We start from the raw sequence: 18,317 nt of genomic DNA, 5'->3' as shown, positions 1-18,317 counted from the left end.
ACACACACACACACACACACACACACACACACACACACAGTGCTGTAATGTACTGAATCAAAAGTTTATTCTTCAAGTTTCTTTCATTCATACCAGTGTGAAGTAGCTATTCATGCAATGATGGAGACAAATAGAAAAAGACATGAGCCATTCATTTCACAGATGTTTTGATTCATTTCACAGATGTTTTGATTCATTTCACAGATGTTTTGATTCATTTCACAGATGTTTTGATTCATTTCACATTTTAAATGTAGTCATTTACCAGTCGCGCTTATCCAGAGCAACTTACAGTTAGTGCATTCATCTTAAGATAGCTAGGTGGGACAACCACATATCACCGTCACAGTAAGGACATTTTTCCTCAATTAAGTAGTTATCAGCAAAGTCGGTGCTAGTAGGAAAAGAAAGAAACAGACTACATTCTCTTCACTGTTCCAATAAGAAGGTAAACAGATGATCATCCACCCATTCAGGATCTTCCCCATTCTTTGTTCCTGAGCTCCACTCTCCTGATTTTACCACTAACTGTCTTTGGTAGCTGTTCCACAAACTCTACCTGTGAAGATGAGAAAAGTCTTATTAATAAATTACCTTATTTTTTGCCTTCTAATAGATATTGATCAAGCTTTATTTTCAACAATAAATAGCTTTACAAAAGAATAACAATTACCTTGCGTGGATACTTGTACGGTGCAGTAACTTTCTTCACATACATCTGTAATTCTTTCTTAAGTTGATCTTGGTCTTGAGATTTGTACTCTGCTGTTAGAACAACAAATGCCTTCACAACCTGGGAAGATGGAGGGCATATTAACTGGGTTGTTTTATGTAACCATTATTTAACTTTTATTTAACTTGGCAAGTCAGTGAAGAACAAATTCTTATTTACAACGACGGCCTCCTAAACCGGACGACGCTGGCCCAATTGTGCGCCGCCCTATGGGACTCCCAATCACGGCCAGTTGTGATACAGCCTGGAATCGAACCAGGGTCTGTAGTGATGCCTCTAGCACTGAGATACAGTGCCTTTGACCGCTGCGCCACTCGGGAGCCCAATTATAGTGCAGTCGCTATGAATGATTTTGGGATTGAAGCCAATATAGGTTCATTTATAGAGATCTAACCAACAAGATAGTCCATAGTCTAACAACTTCTGAGCTCTGAAATCATCTGACTGCTTTGATTCTGGGTGAGGATGACCTATTACTTTAATGGATTTGATTGATCCATCCATACTGTACCTCTCCTCTGATAGGGTCAGGGCTGCTGACCACGGCTGACTCAGCCACAGCCTGGTGTTCAATCAAAGCGTTCTCCACCTCAAATGGACCAATACGGTACCTAAATAACCAATCCAGACTTTAGTCCTATTCAGACAGGATTAGTTTTACTAGGAATACGGTACCTAAATAACCAACCCAGACGTTAGTCCTATTCAGACAGGATTAGTTTCACTAGGAATACGGTACCTATACAAACAACCCAGACTTTAGTCCTATTCAGACAGGATTAGTTTCACTAGGAATACGGTACCTATACAAACAACCCAGACTTTAGTCCTATTCAGACAGGATTAGTTTCACTAGGAATAAGGTACCTATACAAACAACCCAGACTTTAGTCCTATTCAGACAGGATTAGTTTCACTAGGAATACGGTACCTATACAAACAACCCAGACTTTAGTCCTATTCAGACAGGATTAGTTTTACTAGGAATACGGTACCTATACAAACAACCCAGACTTTAGTCCTATTCAGACAGGATTAGTTTCACTACGAATACAGTACCTATACAAACCCAGACTTTAGTCCTATTCAGACAGGATTAGTTTTACTAGGGGAGGTCGTGTAATGTAATGATGTGCACGAGCACAAAACACCACATTTGTCATTTTAGTCCCGTCCGAATCTGCCAGTCATTTTTACATGGCAGGAGAGTAACAATCCCAGCCAGAGTAACCTACTGTTTGGCGAACTCCAAGGTCCTCGGATAACGCTAGTCCTGTGAATAGACATCCCTGTGTTTTCAGAGAAATGTCTGAGTTTGACAGGTGTTGCTCGCTCACGGTTTGAGCAAGAAAACAATAACTGATTGGATAAATTGAACTAAGTGCTGCGCATAAGTGATATATAAATGGCATATATGTATCAACTTTCACAGTGAATGCTTTTCTTTATATATTTTGTGATTATGAATTGAATATTGTCAAATGCATCTGTAAAAAAATATTGGGCCTATTTGATGCAAAAGTTGCTGTTAATAGATCTCAAAGCAGCATAGAACTGACCTAAACATTTGGAAATGATAAGTTAACTTTCTCATCCATAGCCTTAAAACACATCTCAGGTGCACGTGCACTGTTTAGCTCACATCTGAAGGCTGGGGGGCATTTAGGACGTACTACAGATTGCTGATATATTCTAATGATTATGATGACACTTCCTCAATTCAAATATTATGGCGACACTACATCAAAGCTGGTTTGGTTTAGAAACTTGGGAACCAAGCTGGCGTTATCAGTGTGCCGGTATCCCCTGGACATGTTGAAATATCTTCACACCTAGAATAAAACCCTCCAGGCTTTCAATTTATTGAAAACAAGTCATAATTACAGGGGGCAGTTTGGAAAAAACTAATCCTGTCCGAATCGTCCTTCAGAATAACGGACATTCTGGAGTAATAATTACATAACCAATAGGGGATAGTCAACTAAACATTTCTGTTCAGTTTTCCAGACTCAGATTGAGCTTATTCATTGACTGAGAAGAACTTTAAATTCACATTTGTGCCCCATAGATATAGATATAGGTATAGATATAGATATAGGTATATAGATATAAGTATAGATATAGGTATAGGTATATAGATATAGGTATAGGTATAGATATAGGTATATAGATATAGGTATATAGATATAGGTGTAGATATAGGTATAGATATAGGTATATAGATATAGGTATATAGGTATAGATATAGGTTGAGTTCCTGCCCGACTACATTGCTGAGACATGGCAGATCTTACAACGCCTGGATAGGTATTTAACATGTCAGCTAATGCTGCATTCGTAATGAAGAGGAAAGTGGGAATTTACACATAAAACTGGGAGACTAGTGGGAAACTATCATCCTGAGCTCCCACATAGTGACCCCTGACCTCACCTACTAAGGAAATGACCTCGATAACAGCATTTTCGGCAGTTACATGCAACAAAACATTATTTATAAAAACAATGTATTAATATAGTTTTGGACACCATAAGTTGTTTACAAGCATGATAGCTGTATTTTTAGTTTAGTGTTTAATCAGCTATTTGGCCATTAGCCAATCAGGGTTTCTCAACAAGTTCAAAGCACGTGAACGCATCCAACTGGTATTTACAACTTCACAACTGATAAATTCCCACCTCTCACTTGGTTACGAATGCAGCATAATGACAAAGCAATCTAATTCCCAACTGCACAGTCGATGACGTGGCACGCAACCATTGGTTGATGCAATGCAAGGCCTGCACATCTAGTCGGGCAGGAAGTCGACCATAGTGTTACCCAGCTGACAGGATGACGTCATCAGCTCGACCCACGAACCACAAGTAGTCGTCCTCATCCATGACACCCCTGTCACCAGTCAGGTAGAAGTCCCCAACATAGCACTCTGCTGTTCGATCAGGGTCACCCTGCATAGATGTGTATACAAATATTACAATATTAAGATGCAAGAAAACAAAGCAAGTCTCAATGTATTTCAGAAGGTTCAAATCAATATCAAATTGAAGGACTAGTCAGTCAGTCAATCAAACAATCCAGGCTGTATCACAAACAGCTGTGATTGGGAGTCCCATAGGGCGGTGTACAATTGGCCCAGCGTCTTCCGGGCTAGGCCGTCATTGTAAATAAGAATTTGTTCTTAACTGACTTGCCTAGTTAAGTCTGGGTTAAATAAAATAAAAATCAATGATGTGGATATTTCATCAATTGCTATTGGAAGAAAACAGACAGGGAGACCAGGTGGCTAGTTGATCTGCAGTGAAGTGGTGGTACATACTGTGTATTCAGTAAACAGGGAAAAGGGCTTGTGTGGTTTCACTCTGATACCAAGGTTCCCCTCCACTCCTCTGGGCAAGACATTACCGGCTTCATCTACGACCTGAGATAGGAACACAAATGCTGCCAATGTCCGCAGTTTGTATCAAAACGTGGAAACTTTATTGATTACACATTGATTCATGTTGATGGTTAAGCACACATTACACGAATGAATGACTTGGATAATTTTCAACACTGTTGTCTGTTGACTGCATATACCTGCACATCATACTCTGGTGAAGCCTTCCCAAAAGCCCCGGGTTTGATCTTCATGCCCTTAAAAGTACCAGCTATCAGTACCTGGAAGTGAAATGACAGAGAAGCTAAGACACCATTCTCTGTGTAACCTTTTATCACCTCCAACTTAACTCACAGTTTCAGTTTGTCCATATCCTTCGTAGATGTCCAGTCCAGTGGCACTCCTCCACTTCTCCATCACCTCTGGGTTGATGGGTTCACCAGCACACAAACAATGCTGCAAGTTGCTGAAATTATAACTGACAAAAAAAAGAGATGTCTCAGATGTCAATAACGATTTGGTTGTAATCTAAAAAGGAGACATTGTTTAATCAGTGTGTAAGCAAATACCTGGACATGTCCTCTTGCACTAGCATTCGATAAGCAGTCGGAGCCGTGCAGAATGTGGATATGGGGTAGCTGGAGAGAGTCTTCAAAGAAAAACACATGAAATATCAATATCTGTAATGACATGAAATAACAACATTTCCCCACTACATTCAACCTAGCCACGACACACCTGCAGTGGAAGGCACAGAGAGGGGTTCTATATAGTGAGAATGGACATGCAGGGCCCTCTAGTGGTCAAATGCAGTGCCTGCAGATCTGAAGCAATCCACTTCCCTCAGATGTGCTGACATCAAAGATGTAAGGGAATAGGTGTTGTTTTCAGACCATATGGTGTATGAACACACACACACACATACACACACACACCTCCAGTACAGTGTGGCTGTCGAAGCGGGGCATATGGTGGATGAAGACACAGGCTCCCTGGATCCAGGGGGCATAGACACTGCTCCAGGCAGACTTGGCCCAGCCTGTATCAGATGTGTTCCACAAGACATCCCTCTCTGTCAGGTCCAACCAGTACCTCCACACAGCCAGGAGGGAGGGAGTAGGACAGAGATAAACCCCAATTAGGGTTCAGTTCAATGGGTATTATGTCATGCTTCATGTTTTGTGTGGACCCCAGGAAGAGTAGCTGCTGCTTTCACAACAGCAATTAGTCAGTGCAATCTAAATTCAACCCATGTTATGGTTGTGGCGTGGTTATGTTATGGTTGTGATTATGTTATGGTTGTGGCGTGGTTATGTTATGGTTGTGATTATGTTATGGTTGTGGCGTGGTTATGGTTATGGTTGTGATTATGTTATGGTTGTGGCGTGGTTGTGATTATGCTATGGTTGTGATTATGTTATGGTTATGTTATGGTTGTGGTTATGGTTGTGGCGTGGTTGTGATTATGTTATGGTTGTGGCGTGGTTATGGTTATGTTATGGTTGTGGCGTGGCGTGGTTGTGATTATGTTATGGTTGTGGCGTGGTTAAGTTATGGTTGTGGTTATGTTATGGTTTTGTGGCGTGGTTGTGGTTATGTTATGGTTGTGATTATGTTATGGTTTTGTGGCGTGGTTGTGATTATGTTATGGTTGTGGCGTGGTTATGGTTATGTTATGGTTGTGATTATGTTATGTTGTGGTGTGGTTATGGTTGTGGCGTGGTTATGGTTATGTTATGGTTGTGGCGTGGTTGTGATTATGTTATGGTTGTGGCGTGGTTATGGTTATGGTTGTGGCGTGGTTATGTTATGGTTGTGGCGTGGCGTGGTTGTGGTTATGTTATGGTTGTGGTTATGTTATGGTTGTGGCGTGGTTGTGATTATGTTATGGTTGTGGTTATGTTATGGTTGTGATTATGTTATGGTTGTGATTATGTTATGGTTGTGGTTATGTTATGGTTGTGGGGTGGTTGTGATTATGTTATGGTTGTGATTATGTTATGGTTGTAGCGTGGTTGTGATTATGTTATGGTTGTGGTGTGGTTATGGTTATGTTATGGCTGTGATTATGTTATGGTTGTAGCGTGGTTGTGATTATGTTATGGTTGTGGCGTGGTTATGGTTATGTTATGGTTGTGATTATGTTATGGTTGTAGCGTGGTTGTGATTATGTTATGGTTGTGGCGTGGTTATGGTTATGTTATGGTTGTGATTATGTTATGGCGTGGTTATGTTATGGTTGTGATTATGTTATGGTTGTGGCGTTGTTATGGTTGTGGCATGGTTATGGTTGTGGCGTGGTTATGGTTGTGTTGTGTTTGTGGTTATGATTATGTTGAAGTAATCTCTCGTGGACAGACTATGTAAACATCTGTGTTAACTGAGATTAATGTTGGCGGACCTACCTTCCGTTGACAGTGAGGCCTATCCCATAGCTGCTGTGGCTGTGTTGGGTCATCTTAGGTGAACCTGTGGTCCCACTGGTGAAGAAGATGGTCATAGGGTCATCACTGCGAGTCTTCACACACTCATGGTCGCTGGACGCATTCCTATGGAGAGAGTTTGGTCAGTACAGAGATGCTGAAAGTAACAAGCAAGATGTAGATAGACCAAACCAATAGATCAGACAGAGTGAACTGGAGCCATTATGATCCCATTCAGACCAAACCAATAGATCAGACACAGTGAACTGGAGCCATTATGATCCCATCCAGACCAAACCAATAGATCAGACACAGTGAACTGGAGCCATTATGATCCCATCCAGACCAAACCAATAGATCAGACACAGTGAACTGGAGCCATCATGATCCCATCCAGACCAAACCAATAGATCAGACACAGTGAACTGGAGCCATCATGATCCCATCCAGACCAAACCAATAGATCAGACACAGTGAACTGGAGCCATCATGATCCCTTCCAGACCAAACCAATAGATCAGACACAGTGAACTGGAGCCATCATGATCCCATCCAGACCAAACCAATAGATCAGACACAGTGAACTGGAGCCATTATGATCCCATCCAGACCAAACCAATAGATCAGACACAGTGAACTGGAGCCATCATGATCCCATCCAGACCAAACCAATAGATCAGACACAGTGAACTGGAGCCATTATGATCCCATCCAGACCAAACCAATAGATCAGACACAGTGAACTGGAGCCATTATGATCCCATCCAGACCAAACCAATAGATCAGACACAGTGAACTGGAGCCATTATGATCCCATCCAGACCAAACCAATAGATCAGACACAGTGAACTGGAGCCATCATGATCCCATCCAGACCAAACCAATAGATCAGACACAGTGAACTGGAGCCATCATGATCCCATCCAGACCAAACCAATAGATCAGACACAGTGAACTGGAGCCATTATGATCCCATCCAGACCAAACCAATAGATCAGACACAGTGAACTGGAGCCATTATGATCCCATCCAGACCAAACCAATAGATCAGACACAGTGAACTGGAGCCATCATGATCCCATCCAGACCAAACCAATAGATCAGACACAGTGAACTGGAGCCATCATGATCCCATCCAAATCAAATTGGTCAAATACACATATTTATGAGATGTTATTGCGGGTGAGGCAAAAAACATAGTAAAATAATGGAATTAAGAAATATATAAATATATGATCCTTTCTATGACAAGTGTCTTTGGAGTTTTTGCTGACCTAAGTAATCTTTACCTCACCAGATCTCCAAAGTTCTTCCAGCCCTCTCTCTTGGTGGGGGACACCAGTATTTTGTGCTGCAGGCTGGAGCACTGAGAGGCCACGGCATCGAGCAGGGGGGCCAGGGACTCGTCTGTGATGACACAGCGGGCCCCGGAGGTCTGCAGCCGGTGGAGGATGTCCCTGGCTGTCAGCTGAGAGGTGCCTGGCAGCAGCACTGTCCCTGTGGGGGACATAGGACTTCACCAGGGATAGGAGATTTTCCTGAAGGGAAATCTTGGGGCCCTAGTCATAGCTAATGACAAGGCACTGGAATAAATAAGGTTGTACATTTTTCCTGTTCAGGTCAGGAGATCAGATAGTACACGCGGCCCTAGGCATCACATTTATATTGTTTTATTCATTTAGCAGCTTGTCTACAAAAACTGTATTGCCCCAAACATATTTATTGAACTAAACATATGCTATCTGATAGCATTATGTCTGGACTAGTGGTATTCAAAGTCAGGGTCGACGGGGGATTTCAGTGGGGTCGACAAATAAAAAATTGGGATCCAAAAATGAAGAGGACAGATTATTTTATGGGAACAAAATACAAATCTTATTGAAAAATATCATTTGACAAATAAAATTGTACTAAGTAAATAAATGTACGTATTGGTTCTCTTAGAGCAGGTATTCCCAAAGGCAAAGCCGTCGGGGGTACGCCAAATAAAAATGTGAATCACCAGATTTTCTAGTGACAAAAATTGGGTCCCCAGAAATTCTGGGGAAAAAAATGTGGTCCCCGCTGAAAAAGTTTCAATATCACTGGTCTAGACAATGCAATTTTGATTCAATCTATTATGAAGTCTTGGATTTCTGGATTAGATCTTTTCTAGCTCACCGGTTCTGAGACAGGCCACATTGACGAGCCACCACTCTGGAACCCTGGGTAGTACCAGAAACACCCGGTCCTGCTGGTTGAGACCACAGGCACCTGACAGAACATTGGCCAGCCTTCTGGAATGGAAGCCCAGCTCCTCAAAACTCCACCTCACCTCCTGCTTTCTGTCATTCACCCACCAGAAGGCAGGGTTAGATCCTTTCTCTCCTTTCTGAAATAAACAATGGTGATTTCACATTTACATTTGAGTTCATCTGAAACCGTAAAGTTTAATGTAGAACATATCCCTCTGCCAATATGAATGATATGTCAACTATCCTGCTACCTAAAGGCGGTCATCATGATGTTGTCATAACACTGACATAACAGTTATAACAACTATGTCACAGTCAGAGGGTTCAAGTCAAGTGTTACCATTTTTTCATTCCCCCATGATAATATATGCAACGGACAGTGCTTGACTTGGGGAGGAGCTCACCTGAGTAGAGTACTGGCAGCTCAAATGTTCTTCTGCTTGAGCTCCTGTTCCTCTTATAGAATATTAAATAAAAGTATTGTGGAGCTCCTGCACCTAAATATAAACAGTACTGGCACCCAAAACGAGTACTGAAAGCTATTTCAGTCCAAGTCAAGCACTGGAAATGAAAGTCGAAGGTTAGATAAACAAGGTATACTCTACCTTTTCTTTCTCTGCCCACACATCAAGCACATCTTCTGCAAAGTTGAAGTACTCTGGTATCTGAGGGCTGTATTGTTGTTTGATACTCTCATAGCCAGTAAAGTTTTGAGGAGGAGATACCCTATGTCCACGGATCTGACATTTAAAGTTAATTGGGAATATACTGAGTGCCTTCAGTTGAAAGGACACTTTCCCAATGGCCCTCATCTGCAAAGGAAAAAAAAAACACTACTTATGTATTGACTTAATAAAATACTTGTAGATGCAGTAGAAACAATACTGTTTAGAGCAAGAACAATCTCTTTCTCTCATTTTATGCATCATGCAAATGACTTTGAGTTTGAGTTTATTTTTATTTTTACAGGGACAGTGCACATTAATCAACATTTCAGTAAAAGTGCCGGTTTTAGCCAACCGGCTAATTTTCAACCGCAGTCCCTGGGAACTTTGAAGACATTATTACCAGTTATAATAAAGCCATTCAGTAGAGACAAATTGTGCAACTAGTATTTTTATGCCAACAGTTGACAAGCCGATAAGAACACTGTACAGAACGTATACAGTTGATACATTAAGGTATCATTAAGTATCACGCTTAGAAAGTATCATGCTTAAGTTTAAACCCCTCTCAAACCCTACCTCTAAAATCGTCGTGTTGTTTGCGGTTTATGTTGCTCTGTCTGCGGGATGAAAATAAGGAATGGCGCCCAAGAAATGTCTCCATAAAGGGTCGAGTGAAAAGGAAGGAATACTAGGGCTCAACTCCGACACAGGGAGAGATCTGTTCATTCCATGACCTGAATGGGTGAACTATTAAAATCTGCAGGACCAGGAAGTAGGCGTGGTGTTATAAATGCACATGTAAAAGTTAAAACGTGTTTACTTAACAATTGAAAGGAAACCACTAATATGTTTCAGACCAAAATTAGAGTAATATGACACCACAAAAACATTGCTTATTAATAGTCTTCATGGTTATTATAGCGCCTACTAAATACATGTTTTTCTGTCCAAAATATTAGTCTACCGTGCAGACTAGATGAAGAGCTGTTCAATTGAGTTCAATTTGCATCGCCCGGTGCCATTGGATCTTACATTAAATCATCACCCACGAACTGGGCCAACTGTCACAATGTAGCCTAACAATTTCTTCCTCGTTTTACACACATGAAAACTGCACAGTTAATGTCATGTGATTGCAAACGGACGGAAATGAATGAAAGTGAAGACATTGTCACAACAGTAGTAGGCAACGTCGCAGACTTTTACCAGGTGTATTTGCAGATACAGCTGATCCTGCTACACCGTAACGTCGGTTCCTCAGATGTGATCAGATGGGATATCATTGCCCCAGGATGCTTTGCGCGGAGTGTATTACGGAAGGTTTCCTGCGAGCAACACGTGGAATATGGATAACGCTCCAATGAACAGCTAGCCTATATGTTCCTTTCCTTTCATTTCAAATTATTTTCATGAAAACTGCATGAAGTGAGGACATAACTGACTGACGTAAGCGAACAAGAGTTTACAATGTCACATGGGCATTCATCGTAAAATGTAGCTAGATAGATAGATGGCTATGGCTACATAGCGATGATCATAGACAGTACTGTATGTAAACACGTTGTGGTATTGTCGTTGGTTTAGACGAGCACAGCCACAACCTGTGGCAGTCATCATAACATAACACTGTCAACAGTCTAGTTAATTACATTGATCTATAATCAACTCAGCAATGCCATTCACAACATAAGGGTGACTCACAAAATTATTTATGTTCCATTTTATACAGAAACGCATCAATTCTGTTTTAATTTCTATACATTGTGTATAGCTATCATTGCATTCCTTGTACAGTGAGGGACAGCGTGGGGATGGAGTATCTACCCGACCGTAACTCCAGGTATAAAGACGTGGACTACTGGGATGAGAGGTACAAGACAGAGAAGTCGTTTGAATGGTTCGGAGACTTCTCCAAGTTCCATCATCTACTTCAGCATCACGTCATGAAGGACGATGCTATCCTTGTGCTTGGTATGTGTTCTGACCTTACTTGCCTACTTGTCTTTATTTCTGAAGAAATCTTGGACATTGTGAAAATTACATTCGTGAAGACCTTACTGCATCAATGGAATGTTTGTCTCATCATTTTGTAATTTATTTGGAAAGAGGGGAACAGGGCTTTATAACGCGACAGACCACAAGATGGCGCTGCAAGACAACGTTTGAACATGTCCATGTTCAGTATCGTCATAATATTATAATCCCTTCCCTTGCAAATTCTTCAGCCCCTGATTACATCATTCTACAGAAGTGGTTAAAAGTCATTTGTAGAGATTTTTGTACCTAGGTTTTGTACCTATTCAGTGCTTGATATGCATGCTTAATATACATTCATTTGAGCTACAAACATTTGCTGTTCAGCACACATCTGGATACTTTCACATTTGCATTCAGATTGCAAAATATTAGCCACGCTAGAGTATATATTACTGTTGTTAGCTATCCTTCAAACATTACCCAAGCAGTTGTTTTGCCACTACATTGCAGATATTGTATTTGTCCCAGTAGTTAAAGCCGGTTCCTTGTGGAATATTATAGAATGTAATAGTTAGTTGATGTTGACAAAGGTGTTAAACATGGTTGCATTATTTTGATGGAATATCCCTCAAAAAACGGTTTGATAGAGCACTGGAAGAATATTATTATCCCAGTGCAGAGGATTCCAAAGCCAACCTTGCTGATATAATTGTTTCCCTGGTTTGAAGTGTTGTACTGTAGTTGCAGTGACCATGCGGAGGCTTAGTGGGGCGCTGTTGCTAGTGGTCTGTTGTCAGTCACTGTAGGGTCCCTGTTTATGTATGCGCAGCAGAGCAGCACTCTTGGTTGGGTGTGTGTGTGTGTGTGTGTGTGTGTGTGTGTGGAGGGTTCAATGCTGAACAATTGTTTCAGCAACCGACAGGGGCTTCCTGGACTATGATGGGGGTAAGACCGGTGTTGTCAGGACCTAGGCACTAGGCTCGCACTCCTCCACGGAAATCTCCTGTCATCCTCTCCTGTAGTTTTTCTCGTCTATCACTTGACCCTGGGATCAAACAGGCTCATTTAAAAATATATATATATTTATTTCACCTTTTATTTAACCAGGTAGGCAAGTAGAGAACAGTTTGACACGTACAATGACACAGAGTTACACATGGAATAAATAAACATACAGTCAATAATACAGATTGAGAAAAATAAGTCTCTATACAATGTGAGCAAATGAGGTGAGCTAAGGGAGGTAAAGGTAAAAAAAGACCATGGTGGCGAAGTAAATACAATATAGCAAGTAAAACACTGGAATGGTAGATTTGCAGTGGAAGAATGTGCAAAATAGAAATAATGGGGTGCAAAATAAATAATTAAATACAGTAGGGGAAGCGGTAGTTGTTTGGGCTAAATTATAGATGGGCTATGTACAGGTCCAGTAATCTGTGAGCTGCTCTGACAGCTGGTGCTTAAAGCTAGTGAGGAAGATAAGTGTTTCCAGTTTTAGAGATTTTTGTAGTTCGTTCCAGTCATTGGCAGCAGAGAACTGGAAGGAGAGGCGGCCAAAGGAAGAATTGGTTTTGTGGGTGACCAGAGAGATATACCTGCTGGAGTGCATGCTACAGGTGGGTGATGCTATTTTTTAATTTTAAATTTATTTCACCTTTATTTAACCAGGTAGGCTAGTTGAGAACAAGTTGTCATTTACAACTGCGACCTGGCCAAGATAAAGCATAGCAGTGTGAACAGACAACAACACAGAGTTACACATGGAGTAAACAATAAACAAGTTAATAGCACAGAAAAAAAGGAGACTATATACATTGTGTGCAAAAGGCATGAGGAGGTAGGCGAATAATTACAATTTTAGCAGATTAATACTGGAGTGATAAATGATCAGAAAGAGCAGAAAAGTAAATAAATAAAAACAGTATGGGGATGAGGTAGGTCAATTGGGTGGGCTATTTACAGATGGACTATGTACAGCTGTAGCGATCGGTTAGCTGCTCAGATAGTGGTGACCAGTGAGCTGAGATAAGGGGGTACTTTACCTAGCAGGGTCTTGTAGATGACCTGGAGCCAGTGGGTTTGGCAACAAGTATGAAGCGAGGGCCAGCCAACGAGAGCGTACAGGTCGCAATGGTGGGTAGTATATGGGGCTTTGGTGACAAAACGGATGGCACTGTGATAGACTGCATCCAATTTATTGAGTAGGGTATTGGAGGCAATTTTGTAAATGACATCGCCAAAGTCGAGGATTGGTAGGATGGTCAGTTTTAGTAGGGTATGTTTGACAGCATGAGTGAAGGAGGCTTTGTTACGAAATAGGAAGCCAATTCTAGATTTAACTTTGGATTGGAGATGTTTGATGTGAGTCTGGAAGGAGAGTTTACAGTCTAACCAGACACCTAGGTATTTGTAGTTGTCCACATATTCTAAGTCAGAGCCGTCCAGAGTAGTGATGTTGGACAGGCGGGCAGGTGCAGGCAGCGATCGGTTGAAGAGCATGCATTTAGTTTTACTTGTATTTAAGAGCAATTGGAGGCCACGGAAGGAGAGTTGTATGGCATTGAAGCTCGTCTGGAGGGTTGTTAACACAGTGTCCAAAGAGGGGCCAGAAGTATACAGAATGGTGTCGTCTGCGTACAGGTGGATCAGAGACTCATCAGCAGCAAGAGCGACATCATTGATGTATACAGAGAAGAGAGTCGGCCCGAGAATTGAACCCTGTGAAACCCCCATAGAGACTGCCAGAGGCCCGGACAATAGGCCCTCCGATTTGACACACTGTACTCTATCAGAGAAGTAGTTGGTGAACCAGACGAGGCATTCATTTGAGAAACCAAGGCTACCGAGTCTGCCGATGAGGATGTGGTGATTGACAGAGTCGAAAGCCTTGGCCAGGTCAATGAATACGGCTGCACAGTATTGTTTCTTATCGATGGCGGTTAAGATATCATTTAGGACCTTGAGCGTGGCTGAGGTACACCCATGACCAGCTCTGAATCCAGATTGCACAGCGGAGAAGGTACTGTGGGATTCGAAATGGTCGGTAATCTGTTTGTTGACTTGGCTTTCGAAGACCTTGGAAAGGCAGGGTAGGATAGATATAGGTCTGTAGCAGTTTGGGTCAAGAGTGTCCCCCCCTTTGAAGAGGGGGATGACAGCAGCTGCTTTCCAATCTTTGGGAATCTCAGACGACACAAAAGAGAGGTTGAACAGGCTAGTGATAGGGGTTGCAACAATTTCGGCAGATCATTTTAGAAAGGGTCCAGATTGTCTAGCCCGGCTTATTTGTAGGGGTCCAGATTTTGCAGCTCTTTCAGAACATCAGCTGACTGGATTTGGTATTAAATAGCCTTTCTGTTTATTCAGTGGTATGAATGCAACACATTTTATTTAGCAGCAGATGAAGACTATTGCAGATGGAAAAGTATAGCGAGTGAAATGGTCGCCAGTTTACAAAAAAAAAGACAAAATGAAATATGCATAAATATTGATGCATGTTGGTCAGCTAATATCAACTTAATTTTTTCTCTTTGTATATTTTTTGCGGATCAACATTTGCTTTTGTGCACACAAACATACTATAGTAAAATCCCCAAATGAAACAGGGTGCCAATGTAACAGATGTGAAATGGCTAGCTAGTTAGCGGTGCGCGCTAGTGGTGTTTCAATCGGTGACGTCACTTGCTCTGAGACCTTGAAGTAGTGGTTCCCCTTGCTCTGCAAGGGCCGCGGCTTTTGTGGAGCGATGGGTAACGATGCTTCGTGGGTGACTGTTGTTGATATGTGCAGAGGGTCCCTGGTTCGCGCCCGGGTATGGGTGAGGGGACGGTGTAAAGTTATACTGTTACACCAACCTGTGTCAACAAGTAACACCTTTGGGAGAAGGGGGGAATGTATCTCGTATTGTCTCATCGATGTATGTCGAAACCTCTGTCACCTCCACCAACCTGCGTCATAGTATGTATGGTGCTGCTGCAAGACAGACCACTCTTTCTGCATGTTGATTTGAGCCTAAGAAAAATAATTCCATCGCCTAGGACTGGATGCATTCTACACTGAAGAGTTCTCTCGCACGCACACACACGCAGTCACACGTTTCTGTCACTGGCACTTGTACTGTCTCTTCACACATAGACTCTCACATACACACACATCTACAGCTCAGCTATATATAGGTTATATATCCACACACACAAACCCCTGCTTCACCTGTCGTCTCAACAGTGGTGCTTCTGGTTGGTGTTTAGGTGAGGCCATTGGCTCATATAAACTGTCACAGAGAATCTCCCTCACTGTGGTGTGTAACGCAGTGGTATAACTCTAAAGCATGGAGAGAAGTGGAGGAAAGGGGGGGGGCTGATTGTGTCAGGATGGAGGGGGCAGAGAAGTGGAGGAAAAGGAGGGGCTGATTGTGTCAGGATGGAGGGGGCAGAGAAGTGGAGGAAAAGGAGGGGCTGATTGTGTCAGGATGGAGGGGGCAGAGAAGTGGAGGAAAGGGGGGGGTCTGATTGTGTCAGGATGGAGGGGGCAGAGAAGTGGAGGAAAAGGAGGGGCTGATTGTGTCAGGATGGAGGGGGCAGAGAAGTGGAGGAAAAGTAGGGGCTGATTGTGTCAGGATGGAGGGGGCAGAGAAGTGGAGGAAAGGGGGGTGGTCTGATTGTGTCAGGATGGAGGGGGCAGAGAAGTGGAGGAAAAGGAGGGGCTGATTGTGTCAGGATGGAGGGGGCAGAGAAGTGGAGGAAAGGGGGGGATGATTGTGTCAGGATGGAAGGGGCAGAGAAGTGGAGGAAAGGGGGGGATGATTGTGTCAGGATGGAGGGGGCAGAGAAGTGGAGGAAAGGGGGGGGTCTGATTGTGTCAGGATGGAGGGGGCAGAGAAGTGGAGGAAAGGGGGGGGTTGATTGTGTCAGGATGGAAGGGGCAGAGAAGTGGAGGAAAGGGGGCGGGCTGATTGTGTCAGGATGGAGGGGGCAGAGAAGTGGAGGAAAGGGGGGGTTCTGATTGTGTCAGGATGGAGGGGGCAGAGAAGTGGAGGAAAGGGGGGGGCTGATTGTGTCAGGATGGAGGGGGCAGAGAAGTGGAGGAAAGGGGGGGATGATTGTGTCAGGATGGAAGGGGCAGAGAAGTGGAGGAAAGGGGGCGGGCTGATTGTGTCAGGATGGAGGGGGCAGAGAAGTGGAGGAAAGGGGGGGTTCTGATTGTGTCAGGATGGAGGGGGCAGAGAAGTGGAGGAAAGGGGGGGGCTGATTGTGTCAGGATGGAGGGGGCAGAGAAGTGGAGGAAAGGGGGGGATGATTGTGTCAGGATGGAGGGGGCAGAGAAGTGGAGGAAAGGGGGCGGGCTGATTGTGTCAGGATGGAGGGGGCAGAGAAGTGGAGGAAAAGGAGGGGCTGATTGTGTCAGGATGGAGGGGGCAGAGAAGTGGAGGAAAGGGGGCGGACTGATTGTGTCAGGATGGAGGGGGCTGATTGTGTCAGGATGGAGGGGGCATTGAAGTGGAGGAAAGGGGGGGCTGATTGTGTGTCAGGATGGAGGGGTGCAGTGAGGTGAGGAAGGGATGAAAGGGAGGAAGGGAAGGAAGGAAGGAAGGAGGGAGGGAGGGAAAGCAAGATGTAGGGATTGAGGAAGGTAGAAAGAGATGGGAGAGGAATAGAGAAGTTCCTGTGCTGTGAGCATTGGTGTCCATATGATTGAGTCTCTTTTTTAACTTTTATTTGATTCTATCTGAAAAAATATCACACTATTATTAGAATAGTAAAATCATCCTAATACCCATCCCTAGCCCTTTCTTCCTTGCTCCCTGGACACGCCTGGAGCCCAAATGGATGACGTATGTTGCACAGCTGAGAGTTGAGTGTGGAGACGAATGGATTCATTTCAGTCAGTCATCCTGAAAAGCCCTTCCCAGCTAGTATATGTTGGCTAGTTGGCAGCAGCAGCAGCATGGGTCTAGTGAAAACTGGTCAAATAAATGGATGTTTCTGTCGATGGGCGAGGGAGAAATAACTTGTAGTATTGGTCACTATCTGAATTTGGTCACCATCTCTAATTTGTCACGGTCGTCATAACGAGGAGACCAAGGCGTGATAAGAATACATACTTCTTTATTTACACGAAGAACACTAAACAAATTAACCAAACAAATGTGACGCTATAAGACACGAGTGCTGACAGGCAACTACACATAAACAATAACCCACAAAACCAACATGGAAAATGGCAACCTAAATAGGATCCCCAATCAGAGACAACGATAAACAGCTGTCTCTGATTGGGAACCAATTCAGGCCACCATAGACCTACATATACCTAGACATACTAAAACCCCATAGATATACAAAAACCCTAGACAGGCCAAAAACACCTAAACAATACAAAAACACACCCTGACCTAACCAAAATAATAAAGAAAACAAAGATAACTAAGGTCAGGGCGTGACATTTATTCCATCCCACTTTATTTTATTTAGAGTAGAATAGCTGTCTTCATGAAAAATAGATTGTAATATTTGGTAGTAACCACCTTTTTTTTAAAAAGGTGGTTTTTTATTTATTTTTACCTTTATTTAACTAGGCAAGTCAGTTAAGAACAAATTCTTATTTTCAATGACGGCCTAGGAACAGTGGGTTAACTGCCTGTTCAGGGGCAGAACGACAGATTTGTACCTTGTCAGCTCGGGGATTTGAACTTGCAACCTTCCGGTTACTAGTTCACCACTCTAACCACTAGTCTACCCTGCCGCCCCTGGATGTCACTGTGATACAGTCTACACCAGTGGGCATCAACCTGAGTAAAGATCACTTTCCCAGTCAAAAAGCAAGCCGAGATCTACCAATCAGATAAAAAATGTAACATTAACCTAATAATTTTTTTTTTTTGCAGTCGGCCTAGTACATTATCACAGCAT

General features: G+C 42.9%; 1 protein-coding gene across 2 annotated transcripts; it reads right to left on the bottom strand.

Annotated features, from left to right (window-relative positions):
* Nucleotides 1–43: 43 nt before the first annotated feature.
* Nucleotides 44–10,734, bottom strand: acsm3 (acyl-CoA synthetase medium chain family member 3). 2 transcript variants are annotated; one of them, XM_020473627.2, is made up of 15 exons: nt 10,639–10,714; nt 10,009–10,189; nt 9,370–9,576; nt 8,691–8,901; nt 7,820–8,027; nt 6,513–6,656; nt 5,043–5,199; nt 4,677–4,756; nt 4,462–4,585; nt 4,308–4,388; nt 4,048–4,149; nt 3,552–3,679; nt 1,245–1,344; nt 674–793; nt 44–559 (listed from the first exon to the last, which is right to left on the bottom strand). In XM_020473627.2, the coding sequence occupies exons 3-15, from the start codon at nt 9,574–9,576 to the stop codon at nt 473–475; spliced, it is 1,749 nt and encodes a 582-aa protein (XP_020329216.1). In that variant the 5' UTR covers nt 10,009–10,189; nt 10,639–10,714; the 3' UTR covers nt 44–472. The 2 variants fall into 2 exon arrangements, with proteins under 2 accessions (XP_020329216.1, XP_020329217.1); XM_020473628.2 differs by lacking the exon at nt 10,009–10,189 and having other exon boundaries at nt 151–559; nt 10,639–10,734.
* Between the last annotated feature and the right edge of the window lie 7,583 nt (nt 10,735–18,317).

This window comes from Oncorhynchus kisutch, linkage group LG30 (assembly GCF_002021735.2).
Source record: "Oncorhynchus kisutch isolate 150728-3 linkage group LG30, Okis_V2, whole genome shotgun sequence".
NCBI classification, from domain to species: Eukaryota; Metazoa; Chordata; class Actinopteri; order Salmoniformes; family Salmonidae; genus Oncorhynchus; species Oncorhynchus kisutch.
This window is presented reverse-complemented; position numbering and strand designations above follow the sequence as displayed.